The sequence below is a fragment of the Astatotilapia calliptera genome, chromosome 9, assembly GCF_964374335.1.
Source record: "Astatotilapia calliptera chromosome 9, fAstCal68.1, whole genome shotgun sequence".
Lineage (NCBI taxonomy): Eukaryota > Metazoa > Chordata > Actinopteri > Cichliformes > Cichlidae > Astatotilapia > Astatotilapia calliptera.
In genome coordinates, this window is record NC_137430.1 from 16,392,718 (window position 1) to 16,406,732 (window position 14,015).

Genomic DNA, 14,015 nt, shown 5'->3' on the forward strand with positions numbered 1-14,015 from the left:
ACTGACTAATTAAAGCTGGTGATGCAAAGTATCACTCTCTGCTATTCAGCCAGCAATTACACCAAGACTAAAAAGGACAACAACTTCACATATAATTAAGACTTACCCAAAGAGCACCATTTGCTTTGGTCAACGCACACAAAGGAGCTGGGATAAAGGAGAGCCTTTCAACTGGTGGGACAGACTTGCCACAGCTGCATTTGAAATGAGTCTTGGAGGTACAGTAATTGCCCTATCCATGCAAGGACTTGCCAGACACTTTAATGAAGTGGATCCTTCCCAACATCGAGAGAAAATTACCTGTAAGAGTCACCAGCGGCTGAAACTCCAGCCATTGCCTTGCTGTTGACAAAGCAACAGTGGTGGATTGCTATCTATAATAATTTCCCAGTCTGTCTCCCTTGGGTGTGCTTGTGCTGTTTGTTAAGTAGATCCAAGCCCATGCTCCCCTGAGCTGCCTGCTGCTACATAATGAGCCTCTCCAGCTGGATGACCACTGAGTCGGTGGAGGCCAGGGGTTGAGCAGCTCACCCCCTCTAATTGAATCACACAGAAGCACACCCTCACCCCTCAGATGCAGTCCAGTGAGGTTGCAAACAGGAGCTATTACAGATTTATTTTCATATCATTTCAGCTCTGTAGTGTGGAACTCAGTTAAAGCTGGTAGCTGACAAAGTATTTGCCCCATTCCCAATTTCTTATTTTTTACTTACATGTAACTTATATTACATTTTTATATTTCACAAAGATAACACATTTCCAGTTTTTAGATGATTTCATAATCATAGATTGTTTGTTAAATCATAAATTAACTGTTATAAACTACATTTTGTGGAAAGTTGACTTCAATTTCACCAGCTACAGTGGGGCAAAAAAGTATTTAGTCAGCCACCGATTGTGCAAGTTCCCCCACTTAAAATGATGACAGAGGTCAGTAATTTGCACCAGAGGTACACTTCAACTGTGAGAGACAGAATGTGAAAAAAAAAATCCATGAATTCACATGGTAGGATTTGTAAAGAATTTATTCGTAAATTAGCTCTTTGGTCTTGGCCATGGCGGAGTTTGGAGTCTGACTGTTTGAGGCTGTGGACAGGTGTCTTTTATACAGATGATGAGTTCAAACAGGTGCCATTCATACAGGTAACGAGTGGGGGACAGAAAAGCTTCTTACAGAAGACGTTACAGGTCTGTGAGAGCCAGAGATCTTCCTTGTTTGAGGTGACCAAATACTTATTTTCCACCCTAATTTACAAATAAATTCTTTACAAATCCTACCATGTGGATTCATGGATTTTTTTTTTCACATTCTGTCTCTCACAGTTGAAGTGTACCTCTGGTGCAAATTACTGACCTCTGTCATCATTTTAAGTGGGGGAACTTGCACAATCGGTGGCTGACTAAATACTTTTTTGCCCCACTGTACAACCAGACCTGATTATAGATCCTATCTGCTGATGGTGGAATTGAACTCACGATCTTCTTGCTGTGCAAACCACTGCACCACCCTGCTGCCCTGCAGCTTTATCTAATATTAAAAATTGTGACAATATTAAACTGTGACAGCACTGCAGGATAAGCACAAGTATTAGTAATGACATTTTCAATAGCTTTGTTCTATTTAAGTTTCCCAGTAAGCCATTTAAATTTAAGTTAGCCATCCCAATTTTCATGAAGTTCAGCTTTTCTTTTCCTACTGTAATTCAAAAAAGTGCTTTGCACTATAAAAACCAGCAAAGTTTAACAAGAGCAGTTGGGAGGAAGTGTCAGTCAAGCACCAGCAGTGCTAGCTCACACACAAGACAGAATCAAATATGACATTTAAGTTCTTGTTTGATTTTTCAGATTAAAGATCACAGCTGCATGGCTGGTTTATGGGTTACTAATGAAGGCCTCAGATGTCTTTAAACTTCATTTGAAACTAGGATTAGCACCCCACTGTTATAACCCAGCCAGTCAACTTACAGTTAAAGTCCATGTCTGCACATATTCATAACAAACGTGTGCACTGAATTCTTTCAGCAAATTCAATAAAAGATATTAAGTGTGTCTAACTTTAGTAAGTGTATCTAAAGCTGTATTAGAGTAATGACAAAATATAAAATGCAGATACATCATGAGCATATGTATATTGTAAGAACCTGAAGTTAAATCACTTTTTCTCTTTGAGACATTAATGCGAAATCTTGTCATCATTAGCGTAAGAATTCTTGAGTTCTGGTCAAATGACTTTCATGAGTTCACAGTGCCCTTTGACCACCAGATTTTGAATTGTTGATTGCCGAGCCCAAATGAACAGCTGTTACAGATGTAATGAAATTCCATCCAGGTGTTGAATATGACAAATACATGTCATCACACTACTGAAATTGAGCATATGTAGGTATACCTTAAACAGACCTCAGCAGCAACAGAATAGTAACTATCTAAACAAATTGAATTGTGTTATACATTAATAATAAACATAGTTTTAAACACTCATTTAAAAATATTAAAGCAGTAAAGCCGGGAGACATCATAGACTACCTGCAGTTTCCAACATTAAAACTTTAAATAATTTAAAGAACAGCACTACTTGTCTCTAACTAAACTTATAGCTATCTGTGCCATTTCTTTAATGAATTTATTTTATCTGAGTGTGTATAAGACAGCAGGTAAAGTCAGTCAGGTGTTTCAAATATTTCTTATTATTCACCATTAGGGCTGTTCGATATAACGATATATATCGGATGACGATATAAAAACATCTATCCTTTCATTTTACGCCATCGTTTGTCTCGTGATGTCGCAAAATAAACGTTTACAGCATTTTTTCATCGTTTTGTTGGTCACTGTAGTGGCTATATTAATTTCTTAAAGTTCTCTCTTTCTCTTATATTTAATATAACCACACTACGGACGGACAAGCGCCTGCTTTTATGCGTTGTCGTTAGCAACAAAGACGGTAAAACCACCGCGACCGCTTCTTTATTTTCTACATAAAATAGAAAATCAGGGGGGGGGGCGATCGTGGCTCAAGAGTTGGGAGATCGCCTTGTAATCGGAAGGTTGCCGGTTCGAGCCCCGGCTTGGACAATCTTCGGTCGTTGTGTCCTTGGGCAAGACAATTCACCCGTTGCCTACTGGTGGTGGTCAGAGGGCCCGGTGGCGCCAGTGTCCGGCAGCCTCGCCTCTGTCAGTGCGCCCCAGGGTGGCTGTGGCTACAATAGCTTGCCATCACCAGTGTGTGAATGTGTGTGTGAATGGGTGGATGACTGGATATGTAAAGCGCTTTGGGGTCCTTAGGGACTAGTAAAGCGCTATATAAATACAGGCCATTTACCATAAAGCTGTTGAGACTTTTCAAAATAAACTGAATCACGTGAAAGAGTATGCAGAGTATCTACGGATGAGAAGCAAAAAAGTTTACAGTTAATTTACAACTTATGTCTAAAAATATATCGTTTCATGCATCGGTTAAAACACTCGACTCCAGCTACACGACGCCCAGCTGGAAACACTTCACGCAAGTCGAGCTACCCGAGATTCACAGAATTTACAGAAAATGTTAAATTTTTGTGATTTATATCGTTATCGGACGATATAATTCTTATATCGGGATATGAGATTTTGGTCATATTGCACAGCCCTATTCACCATGAGGGAAAATTAAATTCAGCATTAAATGAGCCAGCTGAGCCTTAAACTGTCCTACGAAAGTTTACCAGCCTAATTTGAAGCTCTGCAGGGCTGCCTTCCTTCACAAATAAATAAATAATTACCATAAATCAATCGTAAAAGAGTTAGCCATGCAAACCGCAGAGGGAGCCTGCTGTGAATGATATATAAATGGAGAGAGATTTATATTCCTATTCGTAAACTGCGGAAAATTTTCCAGTGCAAATGAGAGGATTTGGGGTTTCTTTCTTTTTCTTCCTTCCGTAACTTGACTGGCCGTGGTAGTGGTCAGGATGCAGATTGTTTTCTTTTGTTTGGATTTCTCTTTTTTCGGAACTGTATAAAGTCAAACTATGCAAGGACCACCACACAAATATTTTTTATTTATTAGATGAAGGCAGAAAGAAAAAGCAAAACACAGTTCCCAAGAGAGAGATGGACCAAGAACACGTCCTTGTTCAGTATTTAGCCATGGGCAGTATTAAGAGAGTCTAAAGCATTTGACTGTGCAGGCTGATGAAGCTTGATGATGTTAGGGGTAATGTAAGCAGTGGTATTCAGCCTAAAAAATTAAAGGACAGTTGTAGCATTTTTGCATTATAATGAGATGGTCGACTTTGCCCCGTGAGGCCACGAGGCTCACCTTGGTTTGGACTCGGATACTAAAAATTCATAAGAGATGAGACGCTGTGAACAGGCTTGGAACAGACAAGTTTTTAAGATGTGGGAAGGTCTATTGAAAGAAAACATTTGTTTTGGAGCTTTGCTGTTTACTACTCCAGTAAGATTTTGCCTAAAATGCAGTTATAAATATAAGCTCAATGGGGTAGGGGGGTACCTCTGTATTTAATTACATGGATGACCATTTTGACAGCTGAAAACATGCAAATTTTTCTTTTTTGCAGATCTGTGTCACTGGATTAAATGTCGACTTTACTAAAACACTCCTTTAGATTTAAGAACTACAGCTCTCAATTTTTATACACAAACTACTGGCAGGTGAAGTGAATCACATTCATCATCGCATTAGAAACCAATGATTTGCTGTGTCACACATCACCAACTTAAGCAAAAAAAGAACACTCCCCGACGGCAGCAGTCTCTCCACAACTCAAAAAAATGACAAATCAAAACAACCTTAATGTACAAATAGCACTACAGGCTACAATTCATTTGAATTGGGCTGAAATACCCCTTAAATCTAGGTTTATCATGGGGGACAAATTTAGATCAACTGTGACTTTGCGTCCTCTGGAAAAAAAAAATTGTTGTTGTTTTTTTTTTTTTATATCTGCTTTGCTTTTTTTAAAGAATTGTTGCCTAATAAATATTCCCCTGTCATTACATCATCAATATTCTGCTCATCTCCTTGCTGTAAACAGCAGTAATAACAGCCTGAGAGTCATAATTTATTTCAGCTCATTCATGACAGACTGATGGGGGAATATTTTACAGCCTAGTAATTTGGGAATGCAGCATCATTGCTCTAAAACTAATTCTGGGAAACTAAGTAGAGTTTCGAGCAGCGCAAACCGACGGCTGCATTCTGGTTTGTGAAGCAACTTTGTTTTGCTCCTCTGAGTACAGCTAAGATGTTTAGCGCTCCGAGTAAAGGAGCCTAATCACTTGTGGCATTCACTCAAGAACAATAAACCACTGAGGCTCACTGTTCAAGTCTGAAGAAAGACATCAAATTTCCACAACAAAATAGCTGAGGCAGTCAAAGGAGAATATTTGCGTTTCAAAAATTATAGGGTTCACCTAAATTCCAGCTGAAAAACAGCTAAAAACAACTTTCTGGATTTTGTGGTGGCATTAGATACACTGGCAAACCTCCTCCTGTAGTCACGATGAAACAACAACACTGAACCGAGCATATGTTTGATGGCCGGCCTCCTATTAATGTCTGTCACAGCCAAACTGAATCCGCTCTTACTCCTCCCTGAGGGAGTGAAGGAAAGGAGCTGAAGGGATGGAAGCAGTCTAGCATTTGTTAATTAAGAAGATGTGACATGAGAGAAAGACCAGAGGGCCAAAATAATGACCCTATCAGACCTGACAGCCTGTAAGCAGAAAACACGAAAGGAGGAGCAGGACTGAAAACTCAGTTACAAAAACTACTTTGCTACTTTACTTCATTTATAAACTCACAGAAACTGCTGTTGCTGTTACAACATTGGCAAAAAAAGCCACACTGTATGATATGGATCTAATGGTGGAGGATAAGCATGATGGAAAACACCTGATAGAAACAAGGCTTCAGATGCCACAACTAAGCTAGATTTAATGTGGTAAAACATGACATTCGTCATTGTTTTACTGGGAAAAAACCAAGTGTAGTTGCAGTTTTGCTCCATGCTTTGCACGGCCTAAAGTCACATGTGACAGGTGTACTAGGAAGCAAGATGATTGGCTTTTGAGAACTATGTTGAATTTACAGTTGGAATTTTCTGTGTCATGAAAACAGTACTTTTTAAAATCACTGTTGTAACTTATACTGAACACATAACCTGGTCCATCATCTGATGAAATCTCTGATTGGGTTGGGTGACGCTCACAGGGATCGTTTTGTGTGGAAGAAGAGCTATTTTACTGCTGCTTTATTTGACTGCTTTACTTTACAAAAGCCATGCCGAAGAGGCTTTCCATTGTAGCATAGCACCCAGTTCAATTCACAGTCACTACAGTGGCCCGTTCAGTAATTGGTACATGCATTCATTTTTGAAACATTAGGTCTTTACCCAGAAAAGGACAGCAGGTCATTCATTTCAATGCAAAAATCTTAATTTCACCCAGATCAGCAGTTTTTAATCACTGGTCTCATTATTTAGGCTGTACATCGTCACAGTCCGCAACATGTAGGCATAACTTTCTATGTACCTCATTTTAGCTTGCAGAGTATTGTAAACTTTATGTGGTAAAAGGTTTTCTGTCTAAATCAGATAAGCATCTCGATTTGATAAAGTGTCTAAAGTCGCACATTAATCCAAGGCCTAAAGAGCCTCTTTCCTTTCCTTTCTGGTGAAATGGATAACATATATATAAACCCTTCCTAGAGTAAATGAGCTGTACAGACGCTGACAAACTGTAGACGTGAAGAATGTGTACAAAGACACCCTTTTAAGGAGTAGACATTAGAACTATGTAATACATATTCAACATATGTGGGCGTCTTTGTTGTCGAGTCTCCTGAATGTCCTTGAGAGTCAGGCGTATGTACCTGCTGTGCCTAGTCACTGTTGCCAAGCTGTTATTGCACCATTCAGAGATTTAGTTTTGCAGACAGTAAATGTAATTTTTATATACTTTGTAAAAATTTTATTGCACAAGAAATATACTAGTAAAGAAGCAGGTTGCAGAAAGGAGATTTGGTAAGAGCCAGCTGTAGACGCAAATGACATTGCCTTGCATCAGTTCCTGTCACATCACCCTGTACTTGTCAAATGTGCTAAAAATACTCAAAATAAAAAATAGGCACTGAATATAAAATTCCAATCTCACCTCAGCCTGTCCTCCTCCTTTTTTCGCAGTTTCATGTCCCGCTGGACCACCTTCAAGACGTGCTCAGCCTCGCCGTCCGTCAGGCCTGACAGGTCAAGCTTTCGGCCCATTGTTCCTGCCCTCGCCACACCGAGCTGCTGCTGCTGCTAGTCAAAGAGGTGGAGAGGCACAGGAACCGCTGCTCTGGGGGCCGAGGCTGGGACAACCCTGGAACAAGACAAACGGATAGAAAAATAAAAATGGATTGTGCGTTTTTTAATTAAATTCACTTTTATATGCTGTGTGAGTATGTCCGAGTGGATTTTAGTAATTTAACACCGAATGATGCTCATCTCACAGTGAAAATGACTGTGTAACTTTCCTTGTATCAGAATCAGAATCAGAATACTTTATTGATCCCTGGGGGAAATTATTTTTTGTTACAGTGCTCCATTTTAAACCAACATTAAGACAAGACAGACAATACGCTAACTAAGAATAGTACAATATATACATATATATACATACATACATACATAAGTCACTTATAAATAAATATTTGGAAAAGAAACATGTGTAGCTGTAGCAGCAAACAGTGTGTTAAGTGGATGCGTTGTACAGGGAGATGGCCACAGGCAGGAATGATTTCCTGTGTCGTTCAGTGGTGCTTTTCGGTAATCTCAGTCTCTCACTGAACGAGCTCCTGTGACTGACCAACATGTCATGGAGTGGGTGGGAGGTGTTATCCAACATTGTCTTTATCTTGGACAGCATCCGCCTCTCCGACACCACCTTGAGGGAGTCCAGCTCCATCCCCACAACATTGCTGGCCTTACGGATCAGTTTATTAAGTCTGTTGGCATCTGCGACCCTCAGCCTGCTCCCCCAGCATGCAACAGCATAGAGGATCGCACTGGCCACCACAGACTCATAGAAAATCCTCAGCATTTTCTGGCAGATGTTGAAGGACCTCAGTCGCCTCAAAAAATAGAGACGACTCTGGCCCTTCCTGTAAAGTGCTGTGGTGTTTTTAGCCCAGTCCAGTTTATTGTCAATGTGTACTCCAAGGTATTTATAGTCCTCCACAATGTCAACACTGACCCCCTGGATTGAAACAGGGGTCAAGTGTTTCCTGGTCTTCCTGAAGTCCACGATCAGTTCCTTGGTCTTTGCCACGTTGAGCTGCAGATGATTCTGCTCACACCACGTGACAAAGGAGTCGACCACGTATGACTTGTGGATAACTTTTGAGTCACAGGTTGCTTTGCCTGCAGGATGAACCTCGGCTGAAAAGTGAATATCGAGTGAAGTCTATGTTGGCTAAGACTATTGATAAGCCAAGCATCTTCCTTGGAAGCTGCAAAACTGCAGTTCCTCTTCTCTCCACTTGAGGCTTTCACAGATTCCCATGTTAAACTGCCCATTTTCAGAGCTGAAGTAACCATGCTTAAAAGAAATCTGCTCACTCTAGCTAATTTTTCCTTTCATACCATAATATTTTATATTATGATAATATATAATATTTTATATTTACAAATAAAATGTAGAATTCACACATTTAAACAGCATTAAGGATTAAAGTTATCATTTTTAGAAGCGGGTGCCCCTTTGACTGACAGGCGGATGCCAGAACAGGCGGCTGTAGTCGACAGCCATCTGTTAAGTTTCGCCTCGGTTGATTGTAGTCACTGAACTGGCCCTCTTGACCATCTGAAGTATTTTTTTATGTCATTATCTGAAAAATAAAATGTCTTGCAACGATTTTATTTCTACGAATGGTGCATGAACTAGCATATTAGTACATATGGTGAAGTAAAAATAGAACCTCGGAGACATAGAGGGGTTGCCTTTAAAAAAACAACAACAAAAAAACAAGACCAAAACAGTAATGACAGCACAGAAAGAGAAGCGAAGACAGATGAGGAGATGGACAGGAGGAGAACATTAACAACAGAGCCTAAACAAGATGGGTGAGCACTGCCAGTGAAGAGAGCTATGACTCAGAAGACCAGACAATTATGTCCATTCTATTATTGGACCAATAGCTTTATTGACAGCGCATCTCCCTTTCAGTCCTGCTTCTTACTCATTCCTCCAGTCACTTCAGGACCTGGCTCACCCCAACACACTGTTAAACTTTCTGAAAATAAAACTGAGCCAGTCATACTTGGTTTATGTAATAGTCTCAGTTTAAGTTTGTTAATAGGTTTGTAATGTTTAATTGTAATCTACCTGATCCCAAAAGACAAATGTGAACATACACAATTGACAAATTGAAGTTTCACATTATCAGCACGGTGGCCCAAAAAATAAATAAACCCCAGTAAAATCTCTGTCTCAAAATTCTATTATCACACAGAGTAAGCACACTGTCACATTACCACTGCTTTTCATTCAGCCACTGTGAAGAAAGACCTCTGTAAAGGCTTTCCAGTCTATCAGAATCACACTTCTTTTTCCACTCAAGATATTAAAATAGTCACACTTAGAGTTACACATGCCAGCAGGTGCCTAAAAGTATGAATGGTACTCATCATATGGCTGGCATTCACTTTTGTTTTTCTGGGAGGTGAAACAAAACAAAAAAAATCTCTAGAAAGGATGTTTTGGGTTGTTGTTTTTTTTACCTGCATTGTCTTCTTTCTCTGATTTTAAAACTTTAACCACAGACTGTATATGAAAGATGGAAAAGTAAAACCCAGTCTGAACCACCTTAAACCTGCAATCTTTCTAATCACCAGCAGGGGGTGACTGCTTGGCTGCTAAAAAGAAAAAAAAACAGACTGCACTGAAGTCTATGAGAAAAATGACACTGCTTTTCTATTGACTTAATTCCCGCTTCTGCATTTTTCTCCACATGAATTTGTGGTCTCAATAACTTTGAAATAGTCTTCAGTACAAGATAATGATTGTTACAGAAGAGAAAAATCACCACTGAGTGATGTCACAATAAAATGATATATACACACACACAGTTCTTACCCTGCTTGACTTTACTACTTGATCGGAGCAGTAACAAATACTGAAACACTGTTTCAACAAAAAACATAGCATATTTCCCAATAATGAGGTTACTGCTGTGCCAAGTGTCTTACTAACTTTGCATTTCTTCACATCTAGTTGATAAATTCGGGAAAAACACACTTTCTCACCTGAAAACTAATCATGCTGATCTCAATTCTGCATTAAACCATGTTTACTGCTTAAATTAGCAGCTGGAATATCAATCTAATATCTATGGAACAAATTACAGCAGCAGTGGCTTATTAGGACAAGTTATTTTTCTTGCATCCATGTTACTTTTGATGTATAGAGAAGATGAATACACTATGATTATATGGCCATTAGTGTATAGCCACAAAGGAAGGCAATTATTAGGCCTTCTTTTTATAGTGAGTGGTGTCAAGGATAGGGATGAAGCAGCATTTATGCATGAGAGTGTCTGCATTTGAAGCTTAGTGACGCATATACTTGATGGCTGCAAACACACATTCAGTTCATTATTACTTTCACTGATAATTTCCAACAACATGCAATTCATGCATGCACACAAACACGTGCATATTATGTCTCAAATTTAAGCTTCCCACACGGAGTAGAGTCACTAATCTGCAGCATCACTAACAAACCAAAGTCAATACCACAGGTGTGGTGCACACAGATGAAAAGACAAAACGAAAAACCTGCATTCACCAACACAAAACTGTCTTAGTGGTTCAAAGGTCCACAATCCGTTCAGTGTTCTCAGTGAAGATGGGATACTGAACTGAATAAACATGATCTGCATGTTTTTACTTCTTAAGATAGGATACCTTTATTAGTTACACCAGCAAATACCATATTGTATCAAATAATACTAAAAACTTGCAAAAAAATTGCAATTACTAGGATAAAAGTAAGGCAATTTTCTTTTATTCCTTTCCTCCAGTTTAATTTGTTTTTGCAACCAAAGCCGCCAAGCCCTGCTGACTTCACATGAAACACAGGTTTAAGGTAGCTCAACACAGGCTTCAGCCAATCCTTTAAGCTATAGTCACACGGGCCTACTGGCAGTCCCGAGCGACTGGTGGTTATTCCATGCTAACTGCCAGTTGCTTGGAAAAAATGTATATTCCCCAGCTGATTAGTGAGTAGTTGCATGTGGTTGGTTGATGTTGATGGCGGAAATTAGTCAGAAATAGGTGACTAACGCTGCAGCACTGAAAACATCCTTGCTTTACACATTACACAGAGAAATAATATTTTGTTACACTGCTATGCCGATGAGGCACAGCTCTACCTCCCAGTTAAATTCACTAACCTCTTCTCAACCTCACAGTCTGTCTGCCTGATAGTATGACACTGATGTGTGGATTTATCAAATTAAAGTCAGATAAAACAGAAACTCTTATCATGAATTCAGACAAGCTGCATCCAAACATTAAGTTTCCCCTTGGTCCCTTATCCGTCCAGGTAAAATCCGCTGTTAGAAACCTGGGTGTGTTATTTGATTGAGAAACATATACATTTTATCTGTAAAATACATAATTTGAGCCAAAATAATACAATTACCTAATACACAACAGACAGTCAGGTGACTAGAAAAAATACATCGTTTAGTAAAGGTAATTTATGAATGATAGCATCTTTCTGTGTTTGAAACCATTAGAGACATTGTAAAACTTTATTATAAAAATATTGAATATTGATGTTATACCATAACTGCATCCACTCTGAGGCTTCTCTTTCTGTTCAAAGTCACAAAAATACAGGATTTGTTACTAGTGTCACATTTTGACTGACACAACAATGGGGTGCACCAGTGTAATATTGTCAGATTACTAGAGCAAACATGTTCAGGCTGACACTCTGAGAGCACAGAGAATCACTTCAGACAGAAAATAGGTCACACTGATGCATCTCTCAGGAGAACAGAATACAACCCCTCCATTTTCCTGCATTTTCGCCAAGACACACCATCTGCATCAATCATTTCTTTAAGAAAACTGCAGACATGCAGATGCTAGATCATCCTAAATAAACAGGAGCATGCAGAAAAACGACTCATCCTGCACCGTGCTGCAAAGCACTTGGCTCTGCTGCTGCTGTCTGTCACCTCGGAGAGTCAGCAGAGGAGGGGCGAGCTGAGGACAAGGCCCTGCTGGAGCGCTAAAAGGGCAGGTGCAGCCAAGCGCTAAATGAACTGCTTGTTTTAGACACTCTCCATTGCATCAGCTTTTTGTGACAGCTTGAGGTAAGTGCATTGAGGATGACTTCATTGAAATTACTTTTTGGACAGAAGATAAATACAGCGGACTGACTTTGCAGATCAGTCAGTTTGTGTGTGTGATGCAGCTTTGAATGGGAATATGAGCTGGAAATTGTCTTACACTGTGCTTGAAACTTTAGAGTGACAGCTCACTGTTTTCTCAGTGTATAACTTTGGTCATTTGTCTTCTTACAGCCACGTGCGAGCAGAAACAGACGTGTTCAAGGTGTTTTTGCTACCTGGGATATGACCACTATCCGTCAAGATGACATCAAGAGTTGCCAAGAGAGAGAAAAGAGAAGCAATAAAAACTGTGGCACCAGATTTAGTTTAGGACAGATACAGTGAATCCTGCATGTCAAAACAACATTTTAAACAGCTCTACATGACCAGATCTGTCATTAGAGATGAATTTGTGAGAATATCGATTCAACCTAAAATCTACAATGGAAAGAGAAGCGTATAAGGCAACGGCAGAATTGGTATTAGAAACGCTTGGAGAAACAAAATGCATATAACTCAGTACATATGAGCCATTATGGTGCTAAATTCAAACAATTAAGTTGTTACTTGTGTTGCATGAGTTCTTCAACTATCTGAATGATGGGGGAAAAGAAAGAAATCATCAAATGTGCACTTTTCCTGAGCCCTTGTGCTACAATCAGCTGATTTCAGTTAATTTGCAGGGAAAATAAAAATAGTAGGGCAGTCTACAACTTTTGAGGAGTGGAAAGATAAAAACTGCTTCCATTTTTACTGCACTAAAAGGGAACATTGACTCTTTGCAATCATCTGCAAGGGAACTTTAACACAAAGCTACTAGTGAAGAACTTGCAATGCAATGCCAAACCCAGAGAGGCAACCATGATAAACAGTCAGGCTTGTAGTACTGTAGCCTCAGTTTCTACAATAGCATCACCGACGCTGTAGTCAGAACCCGTACATTTAAAAGAGTGTACGTGTCCTCATTTGGATAGGGATTTGTGTCTGTGTGTGGGCATATAGCCTCAGCCTTTTATTGTTAACTGGTAATTGTGAGACAATGTTGCAGAGTAACACAAAAGTAATGGGACAGGAACTGCTTTCTTCGTGAAGTAAATCATTAACGTAATGTTGTAAAAACTAACAAAGTTGCATTACACAACTGGGTATAGTATCAATCTTCAATGCCAATAAAATGCCATCACTTTTTATATTAAAACATGACTCTTCACAAACAACACAAACCTCCTTTGGGGAGAGATTATCTGTGATATAATGATAGGATGGCATAAATGCAATAATTTGACACAAAAGACATGCAATATAAACCACAGACAAGAGGGTAATTAAGATTAAGGACGTTAGCTGGTTCAGCAACGACTCACCCCACATTAACACTAAATGCCACTTTGGGAGCAGCGAATGCAGCAACACTGACAAAAAGCAATATTAACTACATCATATTTGACCATTCTATCATTTTTCTACTATTTCCATTGTTGCCATTTATAAACTCTATGTCAAAGAAGATAAACTAGGAAAATTAAAGCTGTGTAAATTCAATTAACCTGCTTCAGGCCCCCGGTCCTGGTACAACACATGCTGGCTCACTGTCACGGGAATATTTGAATTTTATTTTACTGGTAAC

At 39.4% G+C, this 14,015-nt stretch overlaps 1 protein-coding gene across 3 annotated transcripts in view; it reads right to left on the reverse strand.

The window, feature by feature from the left end:
• The window catches only part of myripb (myosin VIIA and Rab interacting protein b), a 131,590-nt gene that overhangs the window by 116,127 nt on the left and 1,448 nt on the right, over window positions 1-14,015 (reverse strand). For all 3 annotated transcript variants that reach the window (XM_026179407.2, XM_080306460.1, XM_080306459.1), the window contains exon 2: window positions 7,159-7,365. In XM_026179407.2, the coding sequence (XP_026035192.1) occupies window positions 7,159-7,268 (110 nt within the window). In that variant the 5' untranslated portion in view covers window positions 7,269-7,365. The remainder of the gene's footprint in view (window positions 1-7,158; window positions 7,366-14,015) is intronic.